This window comes from Chrysochloris asiatica, unplaced genomic scaffold (assembly GCF_000296735.1).
Source record: "Chrysochloris asiatica unplaced genomic scaffold, ChrAsi1.0 scaffold00137, whole genome shotgun sequence".
Taxonomy (NCBI): Eukaryota; Metazoa; Chordata; class Mammalia; order Afrosoricida; family Chrysochloridae; genus Chrysochloris; species Chrysochloris asiatica.
The window spans coordinates 909,393-920,966 of NW_006408655.1; the positions used below are offsets into that span (position 1 = coordinate 909,393).

General features: G+C 37.5%; 1 protein-coding gene across 1 annotated transcript in view; it reads left to right on the forward strand.

The window, feature by feature from the left end:
- Positions 1–11,574, forward strand: part of SLC39A12 (solute carrier family 39 (zinc transporter), member 12) — a 123,557-nt gene that overhangs the window by 45,025 nt on the left and 66,958 nt on the right. Inside the window, exon 3 of the mRNA XM_006869906.1 lies at positions 6,559–6,766. Coding sequence (XP_006869968.1) covers positions 6,559–6,766 — 208 coding nt within the window. The remainder of the gene's footprint in view (positions 1–6,558; positions 6,767–11,574) is intronic.

Below are 11,574 nucleotides of genomic sequence, written 5' to 3' on the forward strand. Positions count from 1 at the left end.
TTTTCTGTCCTTTTTCAACAGTGGTGTATTAAAATCTCCTATTATTGTAGACTTCTGAGGCAACACCTTAGGATCAGCACTGGACTGCAAATCACAAGGTTGTTAGTTCAAACCCAACAGCTGCTCCTTGGAAACCCTATACAGGGTTGTTATGAGTTGGAACCAACTCTGGCACTAACAACTATCTCCCTTTATATTAAATGCCATAAGGAACTCTGGTAGTGCAGCGGTTACAAGTCAGGTTGCTAACTTCAAGGTGAATATTTCAAACTACCAGACATTCCATAGAAGAAGGATGAGGCTTTCTGCTCCCACAAAGCTGGGTCGCTATGAATTGGAACCGACTCCACAGCACACCACCACCACCATTATTGTAGAATTGTCTATTTCTTTCTTTAGTTCTATTAGAGTTTATGTATTTTGAGTCTCTTTCATTGGGAGCATATTTATTTCTTATGATTATGTTCTCTTGTTCAAGTGACCCATTAATCATGAGATAATATCCTTTGTCACTTATGCTGATTTTTGCCTTAATGTCTATTTTATCAGAAAATAAAATTGCCACTACTGTTGATTTTTTATTGCCACTAACTTGATATATTTTTTTCTATCCTTTGATATTTAACCTATTTTTGTCTTTTTGTGTAAGGTGTATCTCTTATATACAGTATATTGAAAATGTATTTAGGTGAAGAATTCTCTTTTTTTTTTTAATCTGTTCTGCTACTCTCTGTCTCTTGACTGGTGTATTTAGTCCATTGGTATTCAGTGTAATTATCAAAAGGTATAAATTGACTGTAGTCATTTTTCTATGTTTTCTTTTGGGTAGTTCTGCTGCTTTCTTTGTTCCACTTATTTTTCTTTGCTAAATGCATTTTATTTGTGCATTTTCTTGTCAGTTTCTTCACTGCTGTCTACAAAATCTTCATGGTTTTCCCTTTTCTTATTTGAAGTGAAGGTGTATTAATTTTCTTTGGGGTTACTCTGGAATTTATTAATTTCTTCCCCAATTTAAAGCAGTCTGTTTTATCACGACATCTACTTGAACTCCTTGCCATTTGGGAGTTCTCTGTGTGTTCTTTTCCCTATTTTGCTTTGTTGTTGTCTGCATTATAAATTGATATTTCTGATTCCTTATTTTTCAGTCTTTTTTTCTTTTTCTTTTTCCTTTGGATACTTTTATATCTGAATTGAATTCTGAATGGTATTGCCATGTATGTCAATATACAGTTGTTGTCTGCTGTTGTTGTTTCTTAGTCACTGGACTCCTTTTAGTTTTTTTTTTGTAAAGTTGGTCTGGTTTTGATGAATTAATCTAATTTCTGTTTATCTGGAGATATTCTAATTTTGCCATCACATTTGAGGGACAGTATTGCAGGATGTATGATTCATGGTTGACAGTTTATTTATTTTTCTTTCACAGTTTTGTGTATATTTCCCTATTGCCTTCCTTCTTGCTTGTATGATTTCTGCTGAGAAACCAGAGCTTAATCTTACTGGTTTTCCTTTGTAGGTAAATTTTGTTTTTCCTGTGCTGCCTTCAGTATTCTTTCCTTGCTTTTGATTTTGGAGCTTCTGATTATGATATATCTTGATGCTTTTCTTTTGGGGTCAACCTCTTTGGGGTTCATTCAATTTCTTATTTCTCATTTTTCATGATGTTAGGGAAATTTTCTTTCATCAGCTCTTTGACTATGCTTTCTGTGCTTTTCTTTGCCTCATCCTTATCTGAAATTCAAATCCCCCTCTTCATGTTATCCCTTATGCTTTCTTCAGACATTTTTTCATTCTTTTTTTCTGATTATTCTTCTATCTTGCTAGTATTGAGAAATTTATCTTCAAGTTCACTAATTTGGGCTTCCATTATGTCAAGTCTAGTCCTATTCTCGTTTAATGTATTGTTAGTTTCTGAAATTCTTAGCATTAATTTTCTGGTTTTCATTGATTCCCATATGAATAAAGTTTTACTAAAGGTAATATAGAAATGTCTACAAACATACATTGACAGAGAACTTCCAGAGGTTCAAGCTGGATTCAGAAGAGTATGTGGGGATATCATTGCTGATGTCAGATGGATCTTGGCTGAAAGCAGAGAACACCAGAAAGACGTTTACCTGTGCTTTATTGACTATGCATTGCCTTTCAATTGTATGGATCATGACAAACTATGGACAACATTGCGAAGTATGAGTATTCCAGAACACTTAATTGTGCTCATGAGGAATCTGTACATAGACCAAGAGGCAGTTGTTAGAACAGGACAAGGGAACACCAAATGGTTTAAAATTAGGAAAGGTGTGCAACATGGTTGTATTCTTTCACCATATGTATTCAACCTGTATGCTGAGCAAATAATCTGAGAAGCTGGCTTATATGAAGAAAAACGTGGCATCAGGATTGGAGAAAGACTAATTAACAACTTGTGATATGCAGATAATACAACTTTGCTTGCTGAAAGTAAAGAGGACTTAAAATACTTACTGATGAAGATCAAAGAGCACAGCCTTTGGTATGGATTGCATCTCAATGTAAAGGAAATAAAAATCCTCACTACTACTGAGCCAATAAAAAGCATTCATATCAATGGAGAAAAGATTGAAATGATCAAAGACTTGATTTTGCTCGGATCAACCATCAACACTCATGGAAGCAGCAGTCAGGAAATCAAACTATGTATAGCATTAGGTAAATCTGCTGCACAAGACTTTTTTAAAGTGTTAAATAGCAAAGATGTCAGTTTGAGGAATAAGGTGCTCCTGACTCAAGCCATGGTATTTTCAATAACCTCATATGCATATGAAAGTTAGACAGTGAATGAGAAAGACTGTAGAAGAATTGATGCATTTGAGTTATGGTGTTGGAGGAGAATATTGAAAGTACCATGGATTTGCAAAAGAACAACTAGGTCTGTGTTGAATGAAGTACAGTTAAGAGTGCTCCTTGAAAGCCAGGATGGCTTGTTCTCCTCTACCTTTCTATCAGTCCTTTGGATATACCTAAACATCACTCTGTTGAATTTTTCTCCAGGAAATTTTAATGCTTTTGTTTTCTGGAAAAATATTTTATAGCTCTGCCTTTTGGTCATTTGTTTAAGTCAGTCTGTCTTTGTTTTTTTGTGAGTACAAAATTGTCTGCTGCTTTTGAGACATTGTGGTGTTGTGTTTGTATTAAGTTGATGAGTGCATGTTGGTGCATTCTTAGGCATTCACCTGTCTCCTAATGGGTGGGATCAGGAGATCAGCTTGTGCACCGTCCTATTTTCGCCACTCATGCAGCTCATGCAGTTCATGCAGTTCATGCAGTTCAGTTTAGGATGGATTTGACTGGTATTGGTAATTACTGTTGATCCAGAGTATCTGGTGTTGGATCTTGCTCAATGGGTGGGGCTGTAGAGGAGACAGTTGTGGCTTTGCTGAATGACTGCAGTTGCTATCTCCTGTGAGGTGAGGCAAGAAGAGAAAACACGCACACAAGAGAGAAGGAAAAAAAACACAAACCAGAGACAACCACACACACACATAAAGAAAACAGTAAAGAAAACAACAGGCAAAAGCTAGAAAAAGAATATAAAACCAAACAAAGAAAAGAGGTAGAGGAAAATAATATAATAAAAGAAAAATAAAGCAGAGAAAATAAAAAGGTAGAGAAGGTCCTAAAAATAATTAGGGAGAGGAATGAGTAAAAGAGAACAAAAACAGAGAGTAGTCAAATGAATGATAAATAGAATAAAGAGGGACCAAAAACAACAACAACAACAACAAAAAAAAAAAACGAGAGAGAGTGAGAGAAAGAAGAAGAAAGACACAGGAGCAGTTGGGAAAGAGAAGCAGGGGGGGAAAAAGGAAGCAAAATGAAAGGGGTAATAGAAAGAAAAAAGAGAATGAAAAGCAAGGGGAAAAGAAAAAAGAACAAAAATAATGAATGAAAAAACAATAGAACAGAGCAGCCACCAGTCCTAGAGAGTAGAGATCTGGGGTCTCCTGCCAGCCAGAGACCTCCTGTCATAGATGGGTAAGGGATGTAATGGTAACACTCATCCCTAGATGATGAAGTTCCTGGAGGGCTGTGTATTGATTTCTGAGTGCCCAATCAGAGGCAGTTCATGCAAGCCCTAAAGCATCTGGGATATCTGGGTATTTCCATCTCAGAGGCGAGCCAAGGGTGAGAAGTCCATCTGGCCCAGGTTTGACCAGAACCTGCTCTGTGGATGTGGAATAGACCACACCAGATTCCAGGTGCTGTGGTTGATGCTGCTAACTCCCCACACATGTTGATGCAATTTTGACTGCCCAGAGAGCAGTAGCTTCCCTGGCAGTGTACATGAATTGGTACTGACCACATCTCTAGACACCAAAGTAATATGAGGTACAAGAAGAATAAAGAAAAATTTCACCCTTGTGCTTCCACCTACTGCCCTTTTGTCTGTAAAAGTTCAAGATGACTACATTATAGCTAGCCTGGCCTCTGGCAAAAATCAATCAGCAGTTTCTTGTCTGTTTTTTGTTTTTTACCCTCCTGCATACATCTGATCAGTGGTTTCTCTTAATGAGGGCTAGCCCAGGACTAGCCAAGGCTAACTCTGCAGAACTGGAGCAGGGCCCACCCAAATGCGGTCAATGTGGAAAGCCCTCCCTTGCTTTAATGGGACCACAACCATGGTGCTCATCTCTGTGCATCTCTGAAAGCTTAACCTAGGAGTGTGTGCTGATGGGGGGGGTGACCTTGCTCTGGTCACCAGGGAAGTGTGGAAAACAAGAAAAAACTCACACCCTTTCTCTGTGAACCATAGGTATGTTTCTGCAATACCAATAAGATTTCTTGTCTCTGACACCACTCATAAAAGCTCAAGATGATTTTGTCTTTCTGGTCACCAGCTCCTATCAGCAGTTTCTCTTTGTTTTGCTGTGTCTGCTCAGCTTTCTCTCATATTAAACATTCAGTTCACTTCTCCATCCCTTTATCTTAAGCTCAGAGTTCCAGGACTATCATCGACATCAGTTTTATTTGGTTATTCCTTATGTCTTTTTGTAGTGGGTTTATACAGCCTTTCTACCTTGTCCATCATCTTAACTGCCTGACGTAATAATTTCTTAACCAGACTTCTTGACCTTAAATTTGATCCCTGCCAATCCATTTACGTTGCCACAAGAGCAATGTTTTTATAACGTACCTTAGTATTTCCTTGTCTATAGTTTTCAGTGGTTTATACAAATCCTTCTGGGGAAGTTTTTCATAGTATGAAATATATGACTCTCCTTAATCTGGATCTTGCCTCCTCCAGATTACTACCTATCAAGCATACAACTAGACACTGGGAACAATAATGATAGTAGCTAAGGTTGACTGTGTCTTATGTGCCAGAAATTCTAGAAAGTGTTTTACACATATTATCTCTAAATAGACTCTGAGGTGGGTAGTGCATGTATTGCGTCCTTTTACAGATGATGACTATAAAGATTAAACATTTTATCCATGGTCACTCAGCTAGTGGATGGTAGGTATCATTTTAAGACCTTGTCTGCCCATTCCAAGCACTATGCTGCAGAACTCACTTTGATGATACAGGATCCTACACCATCCTATATTTCAGTTTACTTCCATGCCTAAGAGGAAGATCATTTAAGAGCTAGGCTATTGGAGTCCTGGTGTGGCACTGTGGGTTAATGCGCTGGACTGCAAAGTCAGTTTGACCTGTAAGGTCAGCAGTTCAAGCTCACCAGCTGCTCCTTGGAAACCCTCTACAGGGTTGGTATGGATTGGAACTGACTCAATGGTACTTAATAGCAGCAACAACAGTGGCATCAGATTTGAGTATAAATCTGAACTCTGCCCTTTCCTGACCAGGTGATCTATAAAATGGGAATGAAAAGATAAACCTCACTAAGTTTTGAGAGATTACATGAACATATATACATAAAATCAACTTTGCATCATGCCTGGCAATCAACATAATTTTTTTTTTTTTTATTGAATGGGAATACTAATGAAAGAGTAGTTGTGTTTTGAGTGTTCATGTTTAGGAGAGGCTTATATTTAACATACATATATAAAAAAGATAGGAATTTAAAGAACACAGATACTAGTGCATGCTGGCTTTGGCTTGCAATCAGCATACATTGAACTTGAAACTGAAGGCAGCCCTTAAAGTGGAGGTTGTCTGTGATGATAGAAGGGAGCAGAGCCCCAATATAAAGTCAAAGCTGGCTGTACTTGAAGCTAGAGAGAAATAAATCACCAAGTGAAACAATGTCAGTAGTAAGAGCAGGACTACCTTTTAGAGAAAACATCTTAAGAGACTAATGAGAAAACCTGGATGAATATGGACCAGTGGAGTGGGGGTTAGAAAGTTCAGTACATGGCAGATTAAAAAAAAAAAAATCATTATCTTCTCAATACATTTACACCTGAGATTATAGAATTCTGTTAACAATATCACTGAAAACAGTTCTATCCTCTTTTAGATGAAAAACTCTTCATCTTCTGGGGACGTCCTATAGATGTTTCAAGTCAAAATGAATTGAGAGACTAACTTTTTCCCACTTTGTATCTGGATTTCAGTGCATGCAAACCAAAATGCTGCAGGAGATATCTGGAATACTAAACAGTGACGGTGCTGATGAAAACACACTCCCTCAGTTGGCTGCAACAATCATTGCTTTGTCCCTCCAAAATGTTTGTCTGGGACAAATAAACTTGCCTTCCTCAGACTATTTTACAGAATATATTTTCAGTTCCTTGAATAGGACAAGTACTCTCCACTTATCAGGTAAGGGTATTTTTAATGAATGTTTTTCCCATATCATGCCTAGTATGTAAACTGTGCCAAATGTGAAAGTTGATATATATCAGGTATGCTCAGATATGTCTTACATACTGTTTAATCTTGACATGTAGTGAGAAAGTAGAGGCATTGGTGACTCAGTGATAGAACTCTCAATTTCCATGCAGGAGACATGGGTTTGGTTTTAGGATAAAGGTGGAACTTCTTTATGTTGTCAATAGACCTTCATCTTGGTACTATCCTTCTGCTTATTGTATCTGCTCCAACCACTGCCTTTGTCCAGCTCTTCATCTTTGTCATGAGAGGCCAATCAATGTACCTCACGCACCGTCTATCTGCCACTGAAGTCTTTTGCATTGCTATGGTGGTAAATAGGTTTCAATGGTGCTTGTAGACTAAGATGGACTAGAAAGAGAGGTCTGGTGATCTACTTCTGAAAATCAGCCAACGAAAATTCTATGGGTCATAATAGTCCAATCCACATTCAACCATGGGGATGGTACAGAATGAGGCAGCATTTTGTTCCATTGTGCAAGGGGCTGTCATGAGTTAAGGGCCAACTCCATGATCACTAACAACAACAGTGAGAAAGCTAGGTTGGCTTTTTCCAGGAAAGCATGCCATGACATTTATGTGGTGATGAGACAAAATTATGGATGCTGCCTGTTTGACAATGATTGTGACATGGTGAATGGCAAGCCGAGTGGCGTGATTTTCATGATCTGCCATGAGTTCTGACTAAACAATATACTGCAGGGCCAGGGGGCAATGTATGTGTAGCAAGGTGAAATGGTATTCCAAACAGTACAGCTTGCTTGTAACCATAAAAGCAAGTCAGTTACTGTGAAATAAAAATAATCTGAAAATATCCACCTTTGCCATATTCCAAGGAGCCCTGGTCATGTAGTGATTCGAACATTTGACTAATAACAGAATGTTTGTTGTTTCAAATCCACCAGTACCCATCACAGGAGAAAAATATGGCAGTAAAGTCCACCTGAAACTACCAGCTGTTCTGCAGGAGAAAGATGAGGCTTTCTGCTCCCGTAAAGATTTACAGCCTCAGAAACCCTGCACAGGGTTGCTATGAGTCAGAACCAACTCCATGGCGCATGTTGTTGTTGTCGTTAGGTGCCATCATGTCGGTACCAACTCAATAGTAACCTTATGCACAGCAGAACGAAACACTGCCTGATCCTGGGCCAACCTCTCAACACTTGCCATGCTTGAGTACATCGATGCTGCTACTTGGTCAGTCCATCTCATTGGTAGTCTTCCTCTAATCACCACCGTATCTCCTTCCAGTACTTGAAAATCTAGAGGGTAGTTCTATCTTGTCCTATATAAGGTCATTATGAGTTGGAATTGATTTGATGGCAAAGGGTTTTGGTGCCATATTCCTGACCACTGCCAGCCTTTGGGGCTCCAAGATAAAATGAATGTCAGCAGTAAAATCAGGACTTCATTTGCATTTGCACTTTTCTTTGTACTTTACAAGACCACTGAAAATCTACATTAAAATGTCATGTTTTGTACTCCATGGAATCCTAGTGCACGTAATAGCTGCTGCTGACAACACATCCTCATGAGAAGTTTATACATAAAGTGAGATAAAAGGACAAGGAGTCCTGGTGTGGTGCTGTAGGATAAGCACTGGACTGCTAACTGCAAAGGTCCATGGTTCAATCCCACCAACCACTCCTTGGGAATCTATTAAGGGTCATTGCATGTTGGAACTGACACGACAGCACTTCATACCAACAGTGACAAGATCTAAGTCCTTACGAATCTGCATACATCTCTCAACTCTGCAAAAATAAGATGTGATGCTCAGAATCGTACCATCTGGGCTGAACCTTCTCTGAACTTGTTTGTACAACACTTCAAATGATAGATGTGTTTCACTACAATTCACTTATGTTTTTCTGTTAAAAATGAAACTTGAAGTGCAACCGTGTCATGTCATCTAGCTGTCATAACTAGAAAATAAGCAAGGGAAAGCCATGTTAAATTAAAACTCATAGTGATGTAGGAGCCAGAAGTGATTAAGCATTAGCAGTACAGCTTTCATTTCAACTGAAAGTATTCAAATGATTTCACTTTTTAAATCATGCAAACATGTTTGCCACCTGAAAATTTGATTACTAAGAAATAGGAAGAGGGTATAGCATAGTGGTTACGAATCAGGCTGCGAACTGCAAGGTCAGCAGTTTGAAACTACCAGTTGTTCCATGTGAGAAAGATGAGGCTTTCTGCTCCTGTAAAGATTTACAGCCTCAGAAACTCTGTACAGGGTCGCTCCATGGCACATAACAACAACATGCAGAGGGTGTAGAAGCAAGTGTTCTTTATATGGATTTGTATACCATGGACCCTGGGTTACAAACCCAAATAATCACTCGTTGGAGATGTTCATTATTGAAGCACTGATCAGCCACATTAGCACTTGATAAGTCAGAACTCCAGCTCCTTGCAATTAGAGGCTTATTCCAGAGGTCATCACACACCATCTCTCATGATTGCTTCTGAGGTAGAACTGTACTGTTACGGATTGTATTTTTGGTTGTTGTTGCTAAGACCGTCGAGTGGGTCTCGACCCATATTGATCCTGTATAGGGTTTCTGAGGAGCAGCTGGTAAGCTTGAACTAACAATCTTGCAGTTCAGACGGCTTTTCTATCTGGCGCATTAACCCACAGCACCACACCAGGACTCCGATGGAAGGGAAAAAAGAATGCTGATTTTAAGGGCTTTCTTTTATAAAAACTTTTTTGCTATGGAACTTCTTGAAAATCAAATAAGAGGATAGCCTCTATGTAAAAGTACACATTTAACTAGTTTAAATAATTACTAGTGATTAGATAATATTGTTTCATAATTATTTCCACCCTCTTACATTACTTAATTATTTTAAAGAAAAATATCAATTTGTAAACATTTCTTCATGGATCTCTAAAAGAGGGTAGAAACAAAGAACTGAAGCCCCCATTAATATTTTTATTCTTAAGTAAAGATTTACAGCCTCAGAAACCCTGCACAGGGTTGCTATGAGTCAGAACCAACTCCATGGCGCATGTTGTTGTTGTTGTTAGGTGCCATCATGTCGGTACCAACTCTAACTTCTAACCCACAGCAACACTGTATGAGTTTTCTGAGAGTAACTGGTGGATTTGAACCTTGTGGTGAGTAGTTTTTACCACAATTAAATTTTTTTAAAAAAATCTTCCCGTATGATCATCAAAAATTCAATGTTCACATTTTTCTGATTTGAAAAAAGAAACAAAACTGTTTTCATTTTTTACTGAATCATGATCTAAATAAAGTCTATGAAATAATTGTTGTTAAGAGCTGTGGAGTCAATTCTGACTCATAGTGACCCTGTCTAGGGTTTGTTTCCAAGAAGCAGCTGGAGGGTTTGAACTGCCAATCTTAATGTCCAAACCAATTTTGAAGTCTAGTATTTATCTTGCAATGCCACAATTAGTCTCTTAAATTTCTCTATAGGTGTCCCGACCCCTTTCTCTCTTTTCTTGCATATTTATGTCAGAAATAAAAAGGGCAGTTGCTTGTTCTGTCTTGATTCTGCTGATTGCATTGCTAGTCATTTAATCTGTTTTTCTATGCTGTTTATCATGTATCTTGACTGTTAAACTTTTAGGTCTGTTTGCTTTTCAATTTGTTGTTTAGTTAGTACCTTCCATCAGAAGGCAAAAAATATCTGATTGTTTCTCTTTTTTAAAGATGTTATAAGCTATTGAGGATCATTGCCTAGATTGATTATTTGTTATTGTTGTTAAGTGCCTTCAAATCAGTTCCGACTCATATCCACCCTTTACAGGGTTTCCAATGAGTAGCTAGGTCATTTGAACCACCAACCTTGTACTACTTAGCAGTTCAGTGCTTATGTAATAGTGCCACACAAGGACTCCGAATATTTAAGGCTGACAAAAATCACAATTTAAAAAATCATGGTTTAGGTGAATGTTTATAGAGAAAATTAATTTTCCAATCAGTAATTTATGCACTTTTTGTTATTTAACCGTAGCTATACTTCTGGTATGGCGTTGCTTGTTAATGCGGTAAACTGCAATGTCGGTTTAGGCCATTAAGGCCAGCAGTTCTAACTCACCAGCTGCTCCTTGGAAACGCTATACAGGGTCGCTATGAGTTGGATCCCTCCTTGATGGCACTTAGCAACAAATAATTCCCTTGATGTAAAAAAAACAAAAACAAAAAATCAAACAACTAAATATATTAATTGTATTATTTCTTCTTATTATTCTTGTAATAATTCTATAATGGTGACTTTTCCCTCATCACAATTTTATTTTATTGATCTTCTTAAAGATCAATAATGAGGATGTATTCTTGATTCTTAAAAACAAAACAGATCAGTTCCCTTGTATCCTTTAAAGGAGACCAATGAACTTTTAAAATATCATTATTATTTCATATATATCTCAAACTATTGTTATTATCATTCTAAACTGATCCTTAGATTGTTCCATCTTTAATCAGTGGAATTATATTCAAGTTGGTTCCCAAAGTCCTTTTCTTTTTTTTTTTTTTTTTTGCATCGTACAATTTCTTTATTACTAAATAATCAGAACAATGAAAATTTCCATTCTTTAGCCTTCAAAGATTAACTAACAATGCCTTTATATACTTGGATGGATGGCAAGTAATGCCTTTTTTTTTTTAATATTTTATTGTGAATTATATGATAGTTTACATGTTTAGATGAGAGAACTTTAGTTTTACATTTATTCCATCATCTATCATTTCATTGCCATG